This window comes from Pseudophryne corroboree, chromosome 8 (assembly GCF_028390025.1).
Source record: "Pseudophryne corroboree isolate aPseCor3 chromosome 8, aPseCor3.hap2, whole genome shotgun sequence".
NCBI classification, from domain to species: domain Eukaryota; kingdom Metazoa; phylum Chordata; class Amphibia; order Anura; family Myobatrachidae; genus Pseudophryne; species Pseudophryne corroboree.
Window position 1 is genome coordinate 404,975,239 of NC_086451.1, and position 20,767 is coordinate 404,996,005.

The 20,767-nt window shown below is 44.7% G+C and overlaps 1 protein-coding gene across 1 annotated transcript in view; it reads right to left on the reverse strand.

The window, feature by feature from the left end:
* Positions 1-9,071: 9,071 nt before the first annotated feature.
* The window catches only part of LOC134949326 (cytochrome P450 2C23-like), a 52,951-nt gene continuing 41,255 nt past the window's right edge, over positions 9,072-20,767 (reverse strand). Inside the window, exons 7-9 of the mRNA XM_063937824.1 lie at positions 15,085-15,272; positions 10,856-10,997; positions 9,072-9,429 (exon numbers count right to left, since the gene is read on the reverse strand). Of these exons, the coding sequence (XP_063793894.1) occupies positions 9,248-9,429; positions 10,856-10,997; positions 15,085-15,272 (512 nt within the window). The 3' untranslated portion in view covers positions 9,072-9,247. The remainder of the gene's footprint in view (positions 9,430-10,855; positions 10,998-15,084; positions 15,273-20,767) is intronic.

Here is a 20,767-nt window from a genome sequence, read left to right on the forward strand (position 1 = left end):
TGGGCCAGTCCAACCCTGGCATTCACATTCCAACACTTTGGGTCAAGTCATAAATCAGATTTCAAATGTTCTAAGTCTGCTTAGAAATAGACTGAAATAGCTACTCATTATGTTTTGCTCTACATACATAATCTAGCAATTACTGTAATTTATTAGACCATACAGGTTAATACTTATTAGAGTATTACTGCCATCTACTGTAAAAAATTGGTATTAGACTCATAGGTGTGCGCAGGGGGGGTGCCTGGTGCGCACAGGCACCCCCTAATGTCTGGCACCCCGATCTCGCATGCCTGATACAGCAATCACCGAGCAGGCTGATTACTGTCCCCTCTGCGCTGCACCCTGTCAGGACTGCATTACTGACCAAACGCCTGGGTTAATCAAGGGTGCCACTGCCACCGGCTTTCAAACTCCCAGCTCTACCTCCACGTACAAAAACAGTTTGATGTGACGTGATTACGTCATGCTGCTCGCATGCCCACCCGTCACATGCCCACCTTTCTCTTTCTATGCTATGCCAATGCCAGCCACTGATGAGGAACAGCATGCAGCCAGCATTCCTCTTAGGAAGACAAGTTCAATACTGGCAGGCAGTCTGCAGCAGCATTGACACGTCACTCGTTTTTTCCAGCAGCAGCAGTAACTAGTCTGCGACTGTCATTGTCAGTTTAGTTACCGACTTGTAAGTAAGCTGCTGCAGCTTGCAGGGGAAAGAGAGGGGGAGCCAGACCAGGCTGAGGAGTCGAAGTGTAATTGCAGTGAGTGCCATCAGGGGTGTTTGTTTGGTGCACACCACAACATCTGACAATGTATCTGCTTTATTAGGATTGGTACAAGGGTGTATATTTTATATGCGTTGACCATCAATAGATGGTGCTTGACATGCCCAAAATGCGGTGCTAGACACACCCCTCAGACAGTGCACCCTATAATAAAATGTGCTGCACACGCTAGTGATTAGACTATGAGACAACACTGACCAATCATTTATTTCAACAGAAGAAAGTTTGCAAAGATAAAGGTTCAAAATACATTTTAATCTCTTTGGTGGGTGAAGAAAAGCTGTGTCAGTCACCTCCATCCACTTCCACGTCTAGAATATGTGATTGATCCTGAGGACAGTAAAATCTATGAAAAACACATGCTATATATACTGTATGCTACACTATACCTAGAGGGAATTATTTGTTTGTGTCAACATTATTATTTTTTTGTTAGGAGCGCCACATTTCTATTTCACCCTATTTTTGTTCCATATTGTATTGTTTTGTGGGGGTGAGGGAGACGCCCCTATTGTGTGATTTTAGATTGAGGCTGCACCTTTTGTTGCGCACCATTTAGAAATCAGTTCCTTTCTGTATTGATTATTATTTTTAAGTTAATACTTTTTTGCTTTATTATTTACTAGTATTTGTGCTAATATAACAGTCTTGTGATCAATAGCTTCCTTTTGGTCTCAGGTTCCTAGGCTGCAGATCTTTGATTAAGAAGCATTTGCAGCCTGAGTGGGGTCCACATTGCACAGGCATGGCCCTAAGAGGCAGCTGCACAGGGGCCCGACTGATGCTAGGCAACCGGGACTCTTGTCAGCCACGTTCATGTTGTTCCCGGCTGTTTCTAAACAGCCAGGATGCTTCAATAAGATGTGTGGCCGCTCAGCTGCACTGTGTTATTATTAGAGGGGGTTTGCCTTTGTTGAAGCCTGCGATTGGTCCCTCATCTTGGTAAAAAGCTGGTAGGGCTTAGCCTCCCTGTTGGTCATAGCGTCTGTCTGTCAGAAATCACCTGCCCTGCTGAGCTTCTGGTGGCTTTTCTGCCATTTACTGCAAGCACTCTGCCCTGAAACTTGCCTTGTTGGTTATTGCATCCCTGCCTGTCCCTAGTCTTTGCCTGGTCCTGGGTTTGTTTTCTTTGTCTCTATCAGTACCTCCCTAATAGTTGCCTCTCTCCTGATCTTGCTCCCTGTCTTTGCTTTCTGCAGCTTATTTATACACTTCTGTTCACTCCTATGTTCACCTAGTTCCATGCTATCTACTTGTTCCTGCATCAAGTCCTGGCGACAGCCTAGTACCTACCATCCTAGTACCTGGTGAATTTACAGTACTTCACCCAGGAAATGATTGCTTTTAAGAGTGAAGCCAAGGAGTAGTGTGGTTATTAGATGAATGTAACACTCAGAAGCTCTGTTGACATGTAAACTATGATTGACATTACACAGGCAGTGGTTTTCAATGACTATTTCCCCACAAAAGAATATTGTTAAACAGATTAAAAGCAGGCATGGTTTTGTTTAAATGTACACATTTCATCTACAGTAGGCATGTCCAAAGTCCGGTCAATTGCGGCCTGTGCTCACATTTCCACCAGCCCGCACCCGCTGTGCAGCCCTCAGGCACACTGTTTTTGCAGATCGCTAAACCCCGCCACACTGTCAGCCGCGTTACACGTTGACTAACAGCTACAGATGGAGCCTCCGTTATCATTGCCTCGCAGATGTGCACTCCCGGCGTGACTAGGTGATCCGTCCACCTACGTACGCCGGGAATGCACAGAGATGCTTCCCATTGTAAGCATCTCTGTTTGGGCGCACGCGCCCGCCCGGATGGAGACACTCTTTTTTGGGGGGGATTTGATTTTGATTTTTGGCTGTAACTAGTTTTGGTTTGGGATTTTTTTTTATCCAAAAAAACTAAAATCACATAATTTGGGCCTTTTTTGTTCCTACAGTATTCTTAACCTCAATTACATCGACTTCCACTAACTTCCAGTAAATTTTGACCACCTCACAGCTCCGAATGTTGTTTTTATCTGTTGAAGGCCAAAGGCTGCAGCAAGCTGGATGGCATGTCCAGATTAAAGGAAGGGTAACAGGGGCAGCCATCCTAGGGTCCCCACACATTGCATACCTCCCAGCTTTCCTGATGTCCCACCTGCGGGCTGCAGTGTCCCGTGGGCAGGGGGGAGGTTAGGGAACACTGCTATGAGCAAAAAATGGATGACTGGCGCATAAACCCAACACACCCAGAGATACACTTTAAACCTTTGATTAATAATGCAATACAGTGATATTATACTTTACACCTTATGCAGCGCTGACAGTACAAAGTACCCGCAGTGCGTACACACCTTATTAATACACTTTTGAACCTTACATAGTTAGGCAATGTAATACACTTTAAACCCTAGCAGGGAAAAGAGGATACAACACCGATTTGTAGTTAAACACTGGGTTCCGACACCACAGAGTAATATATCTGAAAAGGGGTTTAACAATACAAATTATGCACTACAATACAACCACATGGCTACAGTCAATGTACATACGTGAGAATATTCGCATGCGCTTCCTGGTCCAGTCCTCCGCTAATCAGGTAGATAGCGTTAAGAGTCTTGTCCCTGGCCGGCCTGCAGCAGGCTTTATTTATATAAGTCTTCCAAAAGCAATGCAATGGATATTGTAATCCCTTTGTCCATTGGACACAGGGATGCATCTTTACAGTACAGGAAAGGTCATAGGTTGATTTGAAAAGGTGGGCGATGTCTTTCTCAACTGCTTTTGTCAGTGGTCTTCTCTGGATTCACGCCGCATACATAATATACAGTAAATACAGTTTATATCTATATTCTGCTTCTGCACATAACTATCCACAGGAACATGAGATCTTCCGCAAACCAACACCGGAATGTTACCCTTAAAATACCCTACAGCAGGATACCAGACACCACCTTATAACCTTAGTCTGTCCCCTCCTATCATGCAAAGGTGAATCCCTTTGTTCTGAAATCATTTAAACTGTTGATACTTGCTGATGTGGTGCAGGGGGGCTATGTGTACAATGTGCACTATTTGGATTAAATATGTAATGTTTTGATAGCCCTCCATGCGCTCACAAACTCTGCCGTAAATACCCACACCACACGCAGGGCCGCGGGAGCGGCCATACGCAAATTGCGGATATGTGCACGCACGGTGGAACAAGTGCACGCGCAGCGGGCATGTGTGGGTTGTTAGTACGTATTGTGTGTACTGGAATATTTTTTGACTTTGACATCTCCTACGCTGTATTATTTTTAGGACAAATTTTGTCTGTAGCTAATGTCGGTCATTGTGTTTATTCCTCTTTTTTTTTAATAACTATAGTGCGTGACTATGCACCATAACCCTGCATATCCTTATCCATTAGGTACTTATCTATCCCATTCTTAAAGGTGTTGACCGAGTCCGCCATTACAACTCTCTCAGGCAGGGAATTCCAAACACGTATTGTCTTTACTGTGAAGAAACCTTTACATCTCTGTGTGCAAAATCTCCTCACCTCCAAACTAAGCAAAAACAGGTCCCCCGCAAGCTCTGTGTATTGTCCCCTTATATATTTGTAAATGTTGATCATATTCCCTCTTAGTTTCCTCTTTTCCAGTGTAAACATGCCTAGTCTTGCAAGCCTTTCCTCATATTCCAGTGTCTCCATCCCCTTAATCAGTTTGATCACCCGCCTCTAAACCTTTTCTAGTTCCATGATATCCGTTTTGTAGTATGGTGCCTAAAATTGTGCATAGTATTCAAGATGTTGCCTCACTAGGGATTTATGTAATGGGAGTATAACACTCTCATCCCTTGTGTCAATTCCCCGCTTTATACATGCTAATACCTTGTTAGCTTTCTTTGCTGCAACCTTACTTTGGGTACTGCTGCTTAGTTTGCTATCTATGTGAACATCTAAGTCTTTTTCTATTACAGAATCCCCTCAGGTTACCAAATTTAGTATGTAGGAGTTATTTTGGTTCTTGCTACCAAAGTGCATTACCTTCTGTATTGTAGCTCATTCTCCATTTTGCTGCCTATAATTCCAGTTTCACTAAGTCGTTCTGAAGAAACTCTGCATCTCCCTCCGTATTTATAACCTTACACAATTTGGTATGGTCTGCAAAAATTTACACTATGCTCTCTAGATCTACTGCTATATGGTTAATTAAAATGCTGAACAATATTGGTCCAAATACAGACCCTTCTGGCACACCACAGTCCAATTTGAAAAAATTCCATTTACTACAATGCGCTGCTCCCTATTATCTATCCAATTTCTGTCCCAAGTGCATATTGAGCTCGCTAGCCCTAGTTCTTCTAATTTATAGATAAGTCTCATGTGTGGTACTGTGTTGAAAGCTTTAGCAAAGTCTAAAAAGATTACATGTCCCTCCTTACCCTGATCAAGGTTCGCACTAACCATTTCATAAAAGCCTAGTAAGTTTTTTGACATGATCGGTCCTTCACAAATCCATTATGGTTCCTATTAATAACCTTATTGGCTTCAAGGAACTTCTGAATATTATCCCTTAGAATACCTTCCAGTACTTACCCCACTACAGATGTAAGACTAACTGGTCTATAATTACCCGGTTCAGGTTTACTTCCCTTTTTGAATATCAGCACTACTTATGCTATATGCCAGTATTTGAGATCCATGCCTGATGCAAGTGAGTCATTGAAGATCAAAAATAGTGGTCTTGCTAGTTCAGAGTGAAGCTCCATGAGAACCCTTAGGTTAATTCCGTTGGGACCAGGTGATTTATTAATCTAATTTTATTTTAATCTGTCACATACTACCTCCTCACTTAAATAAGCATTTAGCAGTAAGACATTATCTTTGTTGAGATTGTGTGTTAATCCCTGCATCTGGTCCTCTCTTGTGAATACCGATGATAAAAACTCATTTAATTTATCCGCAATGTCATTATTGTTTTTGATTAAAACTCCCAGCTTGTCCTTTAAAGGGCCTATACTCTCCTTCTTTAATCTTTTGCTGTTGATATATTTAAAAAAAAATTGGGGTTTGATTTTCTTTCCTTTGCTACTAGCTTCTCAGTTTCTACTTTATCCGCTCTAATTTCTTTTTTGCTTATTTTGTTACAATCCTTATAGTCCTGGAATGACTCTGCATTCCCGTCTGATGTGTATTTTTTTAATGATCACCTTTTTTTGACAATTAGTTCCCTAATCTTTTTGTTAAGCCACATTGGTTTGGTTTGGAATTTTTTGTCCTTTGTTTGCTGCCCATGGGAATACATTTGCAAGTATTACTAATGAGCAGTGATTTTAATACCTCCCATTTCTCTGTAGTATGTTTTCCTTGAAACAAAATTTCCCATTCAATGTCCCTTAAAGCTTCCCTCATCATGTCGAAGTTGGCTTTGCTAAAGTTTAGAGTCCTAGTTGAGCCAATATAGGACTGCCTATGAAAACTGATTTTAAATGTGACCATATTGTGGTCGTTGTTTCCTATGGGCTCCCCTACTATAATATTTTATATAAATTCCCCATTGTTAGTTAATATCAGGTCTAAGGTTGCATTGTACCTAGTTGGTTCCTTGGTTAATTAAAGTAAGTAGTTGTCATTTAGTGTGTTTAAAAACATTTTACCTCTGTCAGAATCACATGAATCATTTGTCCAATTTATCTCCCGATAGTTAAAACCTCCCATTACTATTACGTCACCTACTCCTGCTGCTTTTTCAATTTGCTTCAGTAACATTTTCTCATCAGACACATTAATACCATGTGGCATGTAGCACAGCCCCAATACTATCTTTTTTGTTCCCTTTTCCCCACATGTAGTTTCTACCCATAATGTCTCAGCAGTATTTCCAGTCTCCTCGTGGACATCTTCCCGTATAGCAGGTTCTAAAAATGGCTTTACATAAAGACATACCCCTCCACCACATTTACTTAATCTATCGCTCCTGAATAGCGTATAACCCTCTAGATTGACTGTCCAGTCAGGAGATTCATCCCACCAAGTATCAGTAATGCCTATAATATCATACTGTTTGCGTGCTGCAAGGACTTCTGGTTCCCCCTTTTTGCCTGTAAGTCTTCTAGCGTTTACATACATACAATTAAGATAAGTATTTCCCCTTGTGCTGGGGACATCACTTTCTATATGCAGTGATGATGACCCATAATCATCGTTAGTTAGTGTTTTGGCAATACCTTTAAGTAATACCCTTGTTAGCACCCATGTATATGCCCTTGCCGACTGCTCTTTCCCTCCCTCCTTCTCCAACCACATTTCGTTCACTACCTCCATCTTCACTATTCTCACCCATAGTTTCTAGCTAAACCTTCCCCTCAGGCATCTAGTTTAAAAACTCCTCCATCCTTCCAACCATCCTTCCCCCCAGCACTGCTGCCCCCTCCTCATTCAGCTGCAATCCATCGTGACAAAAAAATATGGCACCTGACTGAGAAGTCTGCCTGGTGTTCTAGGAACACAAACCCCACTCTTCAACACCAGTTTATAAGACACACATTTACCTCTCTAATCTCCCTCTGCCTCCCTGGGCCAGCAGGTGGCATGGTTAATATTTCAGAGAAAATTAGCTTAGATGTGCTTGCCTCTAGTTTCTGGCCTAAGTCCCTATAATCTTTCTTAAGGACATCCCACCTACCACTAACTTTGTCATTGGTGCCAACATGCACCAAGACTGCCGGGACTTGTCCAGCCCCTCCCAACAATCCTTCTACCTAGTCCGCGATGTGCCATACCTGAGCACACGGGAGACAACAGACTGTACGGCGATCATGGTCCCGGTTGCAGATTCCCCCATATGTCTTCCTGATAATAGAATCCCCTACCACACAGTCTGACTAGGTGCCTCGCTTTCTTTTCTCCCATATGTGCCAAAGGGACCGCTCCTCTGGTTGCTATAGGGAACAGTCTCCACCAGCTTCATCATTTCCTCACTACCATCCTCCGAATCTTGGTCCAAACGGGTGAATTTATTGGGATTTGTTAGTTCAGAGATGTCGTGCCTCCGCCTCTTTTTCTTCCTTCTAACTGTGATCCAGCTGGCTACCTGGTTGTCCTCGGCTACCGATGTCCCCCCCCCCTGCAACTCCTCAGCCGTTCTATCTAATCTCTGCTCGAGATTATGAAAATACCTCAGTCGTGTAGCGGTTTGCTCTAGATCAGTTACCTGGGCTTCCATGGCAGCTGTTTGCACACACCCCACGCAGATATATGCACACTGGCACGGTTGCTGAACAGAACAGTAATTGATAAAACAATACAATAAAGGACAAGTGGAGATACAGAAGGTCAGGGAAAAAAAAGCCACTTATACAGTAATATAGTTAAGTTTATACTTATCTATCCGTGTGCACCCCCGGATCTTTTTCTTTTTTGCAGCAGTCCCCGGCTCTCTGCATCAAGCTCCTCAAGTACTAGCAGCAGCAACGGCAGCAGTCTCTGGCCCACCCTGTCACGCTCCCCTGATAGTTGCCGCAGCAATCTCCGGCCCCCTTGTGCAGCTCCTTCTGACAGGAGCAGTAGGCTATGATCCCTCAAGCAGGCTGTGTGGACAGCAATTTCCAAACCAAGACTGGTGATTACTCCAGCAACAGTAGATATGTCAAAGGACAACTTCATGGTAACAGCTTAAAACTCTTTACTACTGTATTTTACACTAAAGGTAATTTTTATCTTTATACCAAATATATAATTTCACCAAACTGTTAAACAATGTTTTCCTAGGGTACATGAAGCAGAAATTACTTTTAAACACAGAGGACAGGAGCGTAGTGTACAGTAAGAGAAAGGCCAAGTTGTCAAAACCGTGGCCCTGATTCAGTATCAATTGCAGATATCCAAAATTAGCAAACGGGTAATTTTCGGACATCTGTGCATGCGCAGACTTTCACCTTGCCATCGCTTCCGGGTAGAATCCGATCAAAATTTGATTGACAGCAGTGGGCGGTGGAGGGGCAGCAACGCGGCATTAGGGGGTGTGTTCGCACCATTAAAGGGGCGTCCACGTGATGACACGCGTGGCCGCTGTGAGGTAAAACAGAGTGCTGGTGCGCCTGCATATGCCGCCATGTTGCATTTGCAGGGGTTCTACCGGTAATACGCTGCCTGTACTGCAATTACCTTTTTAAGTGCCGTCGTATGGCAGGGTGGCACTTCTACTTCTCAGTAGCATATTTTGCAATTTAGCAATGTCTGCTACTGATGCTAAATTAGCTCCAGTATTCATTGTAACATACTTAAGAAAACAAAGCAACACCACAATAATTTTATAGTGTTGTGTATTTTTATTTTTCAAGTTATTCCATTTTTAAGGTGATATGTGCTCATGAAAATGGGAACTGGAAATACATTTTGTTATTAAAATAAGAGCTTCACGCGAGAGGGATAGCAAGGCAGTTGTGTTGTGTCAATGGATCTAATATACATTAAGTACTTGATCAGCGAGGGACCACAAACATCTTATAGGGCATAGGTCGAGAACTATTGGTCTTTGGTTCTGGTGTTATTTTTATGTTGTTGTTGTCCAATGTAGTCTTCAGTGTAAACCTTTGCAGTATAGTGGTGAGGAAGAGGAAGAGTTCCATCCGAGCCAGACCCTCCCCCATACACATGCGTTTCCCTGGGGAGACAGAATGAAACATAAATTGTTCAGTAATACGGATTCAGATTATGTAAATGGTATTTACCTGAAACTATTTAAAAGATGACTTTTCGGATTATTTTTATGAAACTTAATAAATAATTGGTAATTCTGTACAAATGTATATATTTTATATAAATCACTTGCTTTTCTAAGGTAAACAGCAACAGTAAAACAATTTATAACAATTTATAACACTAAAAGAATGTCCCACTGGATACTAACTGCTAGTAAACATGCCTGTGTACTTGCCTATGATGCTCATAAATGTCCTGGGTCAAATATGCCAGTTGTAAACAGTTTTTTTAATTGCCTAACCATCGGTATGGGTGTAACTGCATTGCTCTAGGTGGCATATTTATCATCTGATACCTCCATGCACTATGCACACCCAGGGCTGCCATCAGAAGGTCACAGTCAGTTTCGGACTGGGTCATCTGGGGCCCACCGGGGTAATGCAGTGGTAGGGCCCCATGCTTACGGGTGTGGCCAGCCTCCGGGAGGGGGGGAGTGGCCAGCCAACAAAGAGGCTTGGCTAACCATTGGAGAATTTATGGTCTGGGCCCCTTTATAAATATATTTCATGCCTGATAAATTACCAGAATAATGCACTAAAGAAAATACACCACAGTGCTGCGCATTATAATGTAACATATGCAGTGCTATTCAGCAGGATCCAGCAGGAGCTCAGTTCCGGAACTTCTCATTAAATATGACCTAATCAGGAACCCTGGTCACAGTTGGTACTAATGTAAGGAACTCAGACTGACATGTGGATCCATTATCCCTGATGATCCAAGCCACAAACTGTTTCTTATTCTTAGGCAGACATCTGTATTTGGTTTATAATGCAGTTCACTGATAAGAACATTGATGCAGGCTGCTCCCTGTTAGATTATAATGAGCATCACCAGCAGAGCTGGATTGATATGGGGGCATGTGCTTCACCTGCCCTGGACTCCTCTATCTCAGAGGCTTCAGTCTAGCCCATATACATTCATCTTCCCTCTCTCTGTCCCCACCCCAAGCTCTCCTCCTTAATTTTTCTCCTCCCCCATTTCCATCTGGCTGGACAACTTACATAGTAATGTACAGTAATAGAGCTACTCTTAATTTCCGCAGTTGTGCTGATGTCACCTCAGGTATGCCTTTACCTACTTGATAGTTGTACCTGTGCCCCCTTATCTGTGCCTCTTCCCCTTTCCCCATTTGTCCCTCTGCCTTCTGTACAAGCATTGTACGCCAAATAATTTGTATATATTTTTTTAATTCTTAATAATCGGTGCACAATATATTTAATATAATATATTTGAACTGTCATGATACGTCAAAATCAGTAATTCCAAAATATAATCACAATTTCACTTTAACTAGTTATAACTCAAATAGTATAACATGTTTGTACCTGTAGAAAATGGCATGAATGCATCACTCTTCTTAAAGCCACCATTCTCATCAAGAAAGTGCCCAGGATCAAATTTTGTTGGGTTCTTGAACTGTTTGGGGTCTTTCAGGACAGAGGTCAGGATTGGAAACACCAAGGTACCCTGAAAAAAAAAATATTAATATTATTTTTCCACCTTAGTCATAGATACAACACATGAAATATGTAGGCATGCTAGGTCTTTGAAGGTTCAGGGCTTTGGTGGTGACCAGAAAAAAAAATATCAAAGAAAAACATGAAAATTGTTTAGATATGGGAAAAAAAGAACGAAGAGAAGATACATATTCTTATGGATAAAGTAAATATTATTATTAATATTATTATTATTATTACTTTTATTTATTTATTTATTTATTTGTGTATTTAGCACTTTCCTCCAATAGAACTGAAGGTGTTTAACAGATAGTGTGTGTAACATAATAGGTTTAGGTTTAAAATAAATAAATAAATACAGAAACCATGAACATAATACTAAGGTGTGACAATTATTTTGGGTCATCAATTCCAAGAATTATTTATCCTACACACAGGGCTGGCCTGAAGCTTTTGCGGGGTATGCGGCCCACATAGAGTGACAAACAGTAGAGGGCGCTGCTGCAGACAGTGAGTTACCGTTACTCACTGTCTGCAGCACCGCTCACCCCGGACACAGGCTGCTTTCTTACAAAGGCCCAGCTGTGTGGAAACAGGGAAAGGGAACAGTGCAGCATGTGGTGACAATGGAGAGCTGGAGCTGCCCTATGATAGAGGTGAGAAGGTACTGTATGTGCCTCTGCATGGCTGCCAGCTTTCCCTACCCAATATATGTGTGTGTGTGTGTGTGTGTGTGTGTGTGTGTGTGTGTGTGTGTCAGTGTCCCTCTGGTCCCTGTACAATGTCCCTGGTCACTATCTCCCTGTCACCCCTGCCTTACCAATCACCCACTAACTCCCCATCACCCCTGCCTCACCAGTTACCTACTATCTCCCTGTCACCCATTATTGCCCTGTACCGTTGGGGGTACAATTGTATGGCCATGTTTTCTTGAGGGACCACATCCCATTTTGTTGCACATGCCAAAAGTTTAACCAATCAAGGGGCGCCAAAATGTATTTCTGCTTACTAAAAAAATAAGCTTGGGCGGCTCTGCCTACACATGAAGGATCCAGGTGAGGCACACCACATAGAAATACACCAGGCAGAATAACCTGGAATTGAGACACATAATGGGGAGTTAAAAATGCTGAGTGCGATCCTTGCAAAATCATCAGAACCATTCATGTTCATTCTTTACAGCAGAGTACCAGACAGGGCAGAAACGTTGTGCGCACTATAATGGTTGCAAATTGTGATAATCAATACATGGAAATAACGCATACAATGATAAAATGAACAGTCACAGGGCCTAATTCAGATCTGATCGTAGATGTGTGAAAAAACGCACATCTATGATCTAGAACTTTGACATGTGGAGGGACGCCCAGCACAGGGCAATTCCGCCCCACATGCCGGGTCCTGTACACCCCCCCCTCCCCTTCACCCTACTCACAGACATGCAAAAGCATTGCACATCGGCGATGCTTTCACACCTGCCGATTAGCTACCCGCCATGTTTCTGGCCACGGTGGCTGCGTGATGTCACACACAGTCACTGCGGCAAACGGTCCAGACATGCCTGTGTATTCCAGACTGCACCCTGAAAACGCTGCCATAACACCATCGATATGCACAAGTAAGATGTCGTCACATCTCACTGTGTGCGCACGTGCAGTGTGGCTGCTGTGTGTGTGCAAACGTCACTGGGTTTCAGCCTGCGTACACTGCCACTGCAGCACCTAGGTCTGAATAAGGCCCACTAACAAGATTCCTTCTGCATAAATAGTTCAAAGGGTTGTTCATCCTGACCATGAAAGTTCTGGTAGAGGCAGCCATCTAGGGTGGCAGGATGATCAGTTCATAGAAGTTTAACACACAGTGGTAAATTACAGAGAAATTAGAAAGAACAGTAGGTTGAAGCAGTGCCGCAACTAGACATTCTAGCGCTGTGTGCAAAAAACGGCAGCGCCCCCCCCCCCCCCCCCATATATACAAAACAGGGCCAATGAACGCCGTAGACGTGTGACAAAAATAGAGTGGTGGGCTTCACGGGGAAGGAGCGTGGCCACAGAGCTCCCTTTTACACAGTATAGCAGGTAGAGTCCCCTTTAAACATTAGGCTGGTAGAGTCCCCCTTTCACACATTATGGCAGCAGAGTCCCCTTTTTACACATTACAGCAGCAGAGTCCCCCTTTTTTACACATTAGTTAGCCAGAGTCCCCCTTTTTTACACATTAGGCAGGGTCCCCTTTTTACACATTATGGAAGCAGGGTACCCCTTTTTACACATTACGGCAGCAGAGTCCCCCTTTTTACACATTACGGCAGCAGAGTCCCCTTTACACATTACGGCAGCAGAGTCCCCTCTACTCATTACGGCAGGCAGAGTGTGTGTATGTGTGTGTCAGTGCAGTGGCGTAACTTCATCCCAGTTGCCCGGAGGCAAGATCAATCTTGGTGTTCCCCCCAAGCACCATGATACATTTGAAGAACAAGATAAGCTGGGTACACACTAGACCCAGGGATGTCATCACGGCAGCAGGTCCTGGCGGCCGGGCAGGCATCAGCAAGTGCATACACACTTGTCAATGCTGCCAGTGACAAGCAATAGTGGGTTTGGTTCAGCGGGGATGGGGTTAAAGTAAGAATGTGGGGGATGGGGTTAGGGTAATACTGCAGGGGAGAGGTTAGGGAAAGGCTGCGAGGGATGGAGTTAGGGTGAGGGGTTAGGGTAAGGCACTGGGAGGGGCTAGGGTAAGGCTGTGGGTGAGGGGTTAGGTTAAGGCACTGGGAGGGTTTAGGCTGCGAGAGGAGAGGGTTAGTGTTAGGCTGCGGGATAGGAGGGTTAGGGTCAGATACTAGGGGAGGGTTAGGGTTAGTCTGCAGGATGTGAGGGTTAGGATTAGGCTGCAGGAGGGAGGGTTAAGCACTAAGAAGAGGGTTAGTGTTAGTATGTGGGACACGAGGGTTAGGCACTAAGGAGAGGGTTAGGCTGCAGGGAAGGGGAGGGTTAGGCTGCGGGACTGGGGGGTTAGGGAAAGACGTTAGGGGCAGGGTTAGAGTTTGGATGCGGGACGGGGGGGTTAGGGTTAGTATTATGGCTCTATATATTAATATGAGGACCAGGACTGTATATGTGAGAATTGGCAAGACATGTTTGCAGTCCTCAAATCCAGCTCTGTAGTCTAGTTCAGGCACAGCAGGTGGTGGGCTCCCTTCTCTGCTGACTGCCTTTGATCAGGCTTCTTCATGTTGCTGGGCACCACCCACTGGGAAGGATCACTGGCTCAGTCCAACTCCTAATCAGGATCCCGGTGCCTCATCAGATTTAGGTGTCAGCGCTGAGATCTCCCTCACTACAAACAGCCTCTCCCGACACCCTACGTCTGACTCAACAGCAGGCACCCTCACATGTGCCGCCGCTGCCCTCAAGATAGCACCGCTCCCTCTCCTCACCCTGGCCGCCACTGCATCCCCTAACAGACCAGAGGCACCTCTGTCTGTCCTCAAGCCGACTTTCTCCCGGCGAGGTCACGTGTTACTCAGCAGCCAGTGCCCTCTTCCGTTGTCTCACTCCTGCAGTTCCACCCATATCAGTCTCACCTGAACTGGGATGGGAGGCCATCCGGCATCCAGGGATTCCACAGACACTTATGTCCAGGAGCTACAGCCTGCCTCTCTCACTACCTTCCAAAGGCGGCGGCGGGTCTCAGTAACGGAATAACGGGACGGGACAGGGAGTGCTGCCACATAGCGGCTGCCACACTGCTCCCAATCCCTTGCAGAGGCAGCAGCTGGAGACAGGCGGTGGGGCTTTCAGTACTGACTCACTGGACATGATGGCAGTACACAGTGCATTTGCGATGTGGGCAAGACACCATCAGCACACACCTAGTTACGGCCCTGGGTTGAAGTAGGCAGAGATACCATGTAAGTGGGATTGGGAAGAAGGGGGAGAGGGGAACTATGGTGCATGAGAGGGAGTGCATTATGTAACAATATGGAGAAACATGCAAGGCAGTCATTATATTGCACATAGGAATACAATGGGTTAATAACATAGATGCCATTGAATTATCCAACCATTTCTTCACATTGTTTCTGACAAAACTACCTTTGGTAAATGATGTCCCCTGAAGGTTGTGTCTTTACTGGTTGCATGAGCCACTCCGGCAGGGACGATATCACCAAATCTCTGGAACTCATGTATGACAGCGTCTGTGTACGGCATTTTACTCCTGTCCTCCACTGATGGGCAGCGATCTCTGCCTATTACATTGTCTATTTCCTCATGGATCTTCTCTGAAATATACATTCACATTTATGGAACATTGATACTTTAAGTACAGTAAGACTTTTATGTCTTGTTATTTTGTGTTATTTTGTTTGGTCTCCTTCAGCATTTCTAGTGTTTTGTTCTTTAAAGCCATTTTATAGTTTTAGGCATTGCACCTGAAACAGTCAATGGATGTGAAGATGAAATAATTAATCTGAGCAAACTAAAAAATCTCTATATTTAAAAATGAAAACTTCTGTAAGCACTAACAGACTGGGTTGCCCTGGGCACATACCTACAATCTATATTCAAGAGAAAAAATTGTATAAATACTAGTAGTTCAATTATTGAATCTGAAATATTGGCAATATGCTCCACAAATATTACGTAGTAACATATGTATATAAAAAAGCATACATTTTAAGAGTCACAGCTCATTTAAGCCCTCAGGCTAACAAGCAGCAACGTAGCATGACTTTCGAAAGGCAAGACAGCGTGTTATAGCATGTATAAAATATTAGGTAGACCACTTAGAGAAAAGTACAGTACAATTACCAAAAGATCCATGCAATGTATTAGGCTTTCGGACAATTAAAAGATGGGAAATTCTATAAAAGAATACCCTTCAGTCCAAATGACAACTGCAGCATCATGGTCACCAGACTCACAGCGGGACGTACTGAGAGAAAAATGCAGTAAAAAAAACTGTTTTCAGGGTTTTTTCATGTACTAACCATGGTCCACCCACTTTTCGATGCAGAGGGTATCGCCCCCTTTTTATGGTGATACCTTATAGAAGTCTATGGACTACTTACCGCATTGCCCCACCCCCGCTGCCCAGCACCGCTGACACCGACCCCCTCATAACTGTATGCAGGCAGCTCCCGTCACAGTCCTGGATCACTGCCTCCTCCTCATATAACACAGACATCGCTTCTTCTGGCTGCAGGGAGGAAGAGGAGGAGCCCAGGACTGACTGCCAACGTCACCACCAGTGACTGGGAGGTGGCAGAGACCCCTGGAGACCATCGCACACCCTCTCCTCCAGGCCACCAGGTACGACCGGGGGTCTCTGGCATCGCATTGCGATACTACTCGTATATATTAGTACATATGTGATTAGCATTGTTGAGATGGCTGACGATGGCCCCCATTGCATATTAGTACACAGTGACATAAGTACGTAATGATTAAAATCCAAAAACCCTTACATTCAACCTACTAAGGTTTACAAGAACACTACAGATCCCCCAGGAATACCAATAGTCTTAAGCAGGGGCACTGAAATGTTGTGATGTTGGAGGGGGGGGGGGGTAGTGAAAATGACATTTTGGCGCTCCATCCCCTAACCTTCCACTCCTCCCCCCCCCCCACCCCCAGTATGGGTGAGTGGCGCTTACCTCCAAGCGACTCCTGCTGTAAAATCAATGTGCTGCCGCTTCCTGCTATGCCCCATGACCCCCTAGCCGGCTCTTCACTGATGCATTACTGGGAGGAGGCAGGGATGTCCCAGCAGGCTCAGCATGGCCACGCCTCCCTCCCAGTAATGCATCAGTGAAGAGCCGGCTAGGAGGACATGAGACACAGCAGGCAGTGGCAGCACATTGATTTTACAGAAGGAGTCGCCTGCGGGGATACGGGTTTAAGCACTCCATCTCACCCCCACCTGCGCCTCTATCTCATTGGGGGGGGGCATGCTGCCCCATTGCCCACCCCACTCCAACGCCTATGGTCTTAAGGATAGGAGGGTTGCAAGAATGAGCGGCACTTTCCATGGTTACACCTAGGCCATAACATCCTATGTCTACCGTACTACCTAAATGATACCTCAGTTATCTTGGGAGTTGCTTTAGATGGATGTAAAGAAAAAGAGGATTCCTTTGTGGGGGCACCTCTACTTATTAGCAGTGCCAGATTAAGGTCCACATGGGCCTGGAGCTGAAATTTATGAAGGGCCTATTGTGTGCCTTGTTAGGAGGTGTGACAAGTGATGTGGAGATGTGACCAGTGTGGTGTGGGTGTGGTTTACTTAGTGGGTGTTGCCTGTGCTGTGTGTGTCGATATTCCCATGGAGCTCATAGCTAGTGCCTACTTTCAACTACTTAAGTGAAGCTATAACAACAAAAAGTTTGTGACCATATATACAGAACCATCAATGACCGCCATATGATACAGATAGCATCAGAGTGACCACCATATAATACAGAGACCATTGCAGCGACCGCCACATGATACAGAAAGCATTGCAGTGAACACCATATAATACCGAGAGCATCGCAATGACTGCCACATAAAAAAGATAGAGTTACAGTGTCCAAATTAGAGAGCATCACAGTGACTAACATATAATACACAAAGTATCCAAATTACATCAATACACTAAAGAACATTGCAATAAATGCCACACTGAGAGCTCCAAACACCACCATAAAATACAAAGGACAACAAACCCAGGGGGTGTGACACAGGGCAATGTGGGGTAACACTGAGAGGAGATGACTCTGAGGAGACAGGAGTGTGAGGATAGGAATGGAGGTCTGAAGCATAGGTAGTCTAAGAGATTGCTAGACTGGGTGTTGTTATGGGTGTGAACAGGTCTCTGGATTAAAGGACACTGTGTAGAGGTGAGTGTCTCTGGATGAAAGGATAGAGTGTACCTGGATGCACGGACAGGGTGAAAGGGTAATGGTTTCTGTATGCAGGGACCGGGTGTAGGGGTGAGGGTACCTGGATGCAAGAACAGGGTATGGGTACTGGGATGCAGAGGGGGTGTATGGGTGAGGTTATCGGGATGCAGAGAGAGGGTGTAAGGGTGAGGGTATCGGGATACAGGGACAGGTTGTAGGGGTAATGGTACCTGGATTGAGGGACAAGGTGTAGGAGTTATGGTATCTGGATGCATGAACAGTGTGTAGGGGTGACGGTACCTAGATGCAGGGACAGGGTGTAGAGGTGACAGTACCTGGATGTAGGGAAAGGGTGTAGGTGTGAGGCTATCAGGACATAGGGACAGGGTGCAGGGGTGATGGGACCGGAATGCAGGGACTTGATGCAGGGGTGACGGTAGCTGGAAGCAGGGACAGGGTATAGGGGTGAAATAAATGGAGGGACAATACAAAGCTCCTATAGATCACCCTGATAAGTGCCATAGGCTGCATGTGCTCAGCTGCGTGTAGTGGTCTGAATCAGACCAGATTCATGTTAGAGGATCCCTGGACAAATGACATGGGGGGGGGGGGGGGGCTGAAGCACCTCCAATAATTGGGCTCTTACCCACTCTCCCGGCAGCAGGTGGTCTTTGCAAGAGCTCGGGATTTCCTTTCCTGGGAAGATATCTCAATTCTCAGGAGGCATATTGGGTTGCCCAGGGTTGCTCCAGGGTTATCCACAGAGGTCAGTGTAAGACTGTGGCATCAAGGGCCCAAAGAGGAATGCAATGGCAGGGGTCCACTGTAGGGACATAACCAGCCTTAGGTAAGTGTGGCCATCAATTGGAGGGGTGTGGTCAACCCACATTATAATATAAATAATCTGTTCCCCTTTATATTAGATTAGCATTAATCCATGTCCCTTTTACTAAAATATAATTAATCTGTTCCCCTTTAAAAAAAATACATCAATAATCGGTGCCCCTTTTAATAGATACACGAGGAAGGATGTAATGTAGTCCGAGTTCGCTGGACGTGCGAGTTGACGGCTGAACTCTGACATTTTTCTGAAGGGTCAATCACTTACAAGGCATGGCTTTGCCTTGTAAATGAATGCCCCTTTAAAAAAAGTCCAAGTTCGGCCGGCAACTCGCACGTCCAGCGAACTCGGACGGCATTACATCCCTCTCATAGTTTACACAAAAAGGGAAGAATACAATTGCAGGTGAAATTCTCATCCCCGCAAATTAGTACTATGTCAGCTCCGAGTTGTACAATTTTGTAAGCAGCTTTATGGGTCTGCGTACAAAATTGTTCAAATTCGCGTCACACCCAGCATTTTGGTTTTATGTGCCTAAACCTAGCCTGTCTGGGCGAGATTAGTGTGCTAAAAAAAGAAAACTATTTAATTGCGCCCTGCAATCTCCCATCACTTTAGACGGGAGAACGGGTGTGCAAAACACTTGAAACTCCTCCATAGTGTATATGTACAGTATACATACGTGCATATACACAGTATGGGATGCGGTCATGTGACCGGTGCTCGGGATCCCAGCAGCCAGTCACACAACCCCAACCCCACAGTATACATGTACAGTATATATACTGCAGGGATAGGCAATGTCCAGCACGCCAGATGTTGTGGAATTAAATATCTCAGCGTATCCTTCCACAGTTATAGTTTGCCCTAACAGCAAATCTATGGCAATGCATGCTGGGATTGTAAACTGTAGCTGGAGTGCTGAACATTGCCTACCCGATACACAGTGTACATATATATATATATATATATATATATATATACCTATATATTATGCATATGTATACATAGTAGTGTATGGGGATACGTTCAGCATGCCAGTGGTCGGGACGCCGCCAGTCAAAATCCTGGTGGCCGGAACTCTGACATGACTTAAAATGCTGACGCCGGAATCCCGATCGTAAGTATGCTGGGAACTCTTAGGGTTAGGTCATGGGTGGAGGGGTTAGGTTTAGGAGCCACTGGGGAGGGTTAGGTTCAGGCTGCGGGAAGGGGGGGTTACGTTTACGCACCACCGGGGAGGGTTAGGGTTAGGCTGTGGGGAGGGAGGGTTAGGGTTAGGGGGGTTGTTGGGAAAGGTAGGTATAGTTACCGAACCCCTGTCGGCATCTTCTCCATCGGGATACCGCTGTCAGTCTTATGACTGCCAGCATCCCAAACGCCGGTAAAATGTATCACACCCAGCATATGTATGCAGTGTACATAAACATACCTAGACCTACATACCAAGTATACATAGAATGCATGTTTACATTTACATAGCATAAATACCAATACAAAAAATACATATACATAGTACAGTATACATACACACATATAGTATACACACCTATAAATAGACTATATATACTGTACATACTGTAGTGTGCACGCAGATATAGTGTACATATATGTAGTATGTATATATGTGTGTATGTATATATATATATATATATTTCTATATGTGGCACTTGATATGCCGGCTGTCGGGATCCCGGTGCTCAGTATACCGGGTGTCCACGACATTCCTGGAGGGAGAATAAATCCACCGTGCCTGCAGCATGGCAAGCACAGCGAGCCCGCAAGGGGCTCTTTTGCGCTCGCCCCGCTGCGGGTATACCGTTGCTCGGTATCCCGGCGCCAGTATGCTGGGCGCCGGGATCACGAGTGCCGGCATACCATAGTACATATATATATAGATATATATATAGATATATAATCCCAGGGTCAGTATGCTGACCACCAGGATCCTGGCAGCCGGCTACACATCCCCAACCCATATGTTAAAAAATATATTTATGCATGAAAGTGTGGCGGCACTCAATTCCACAACTCTCCAATGTTGTCCATTTTT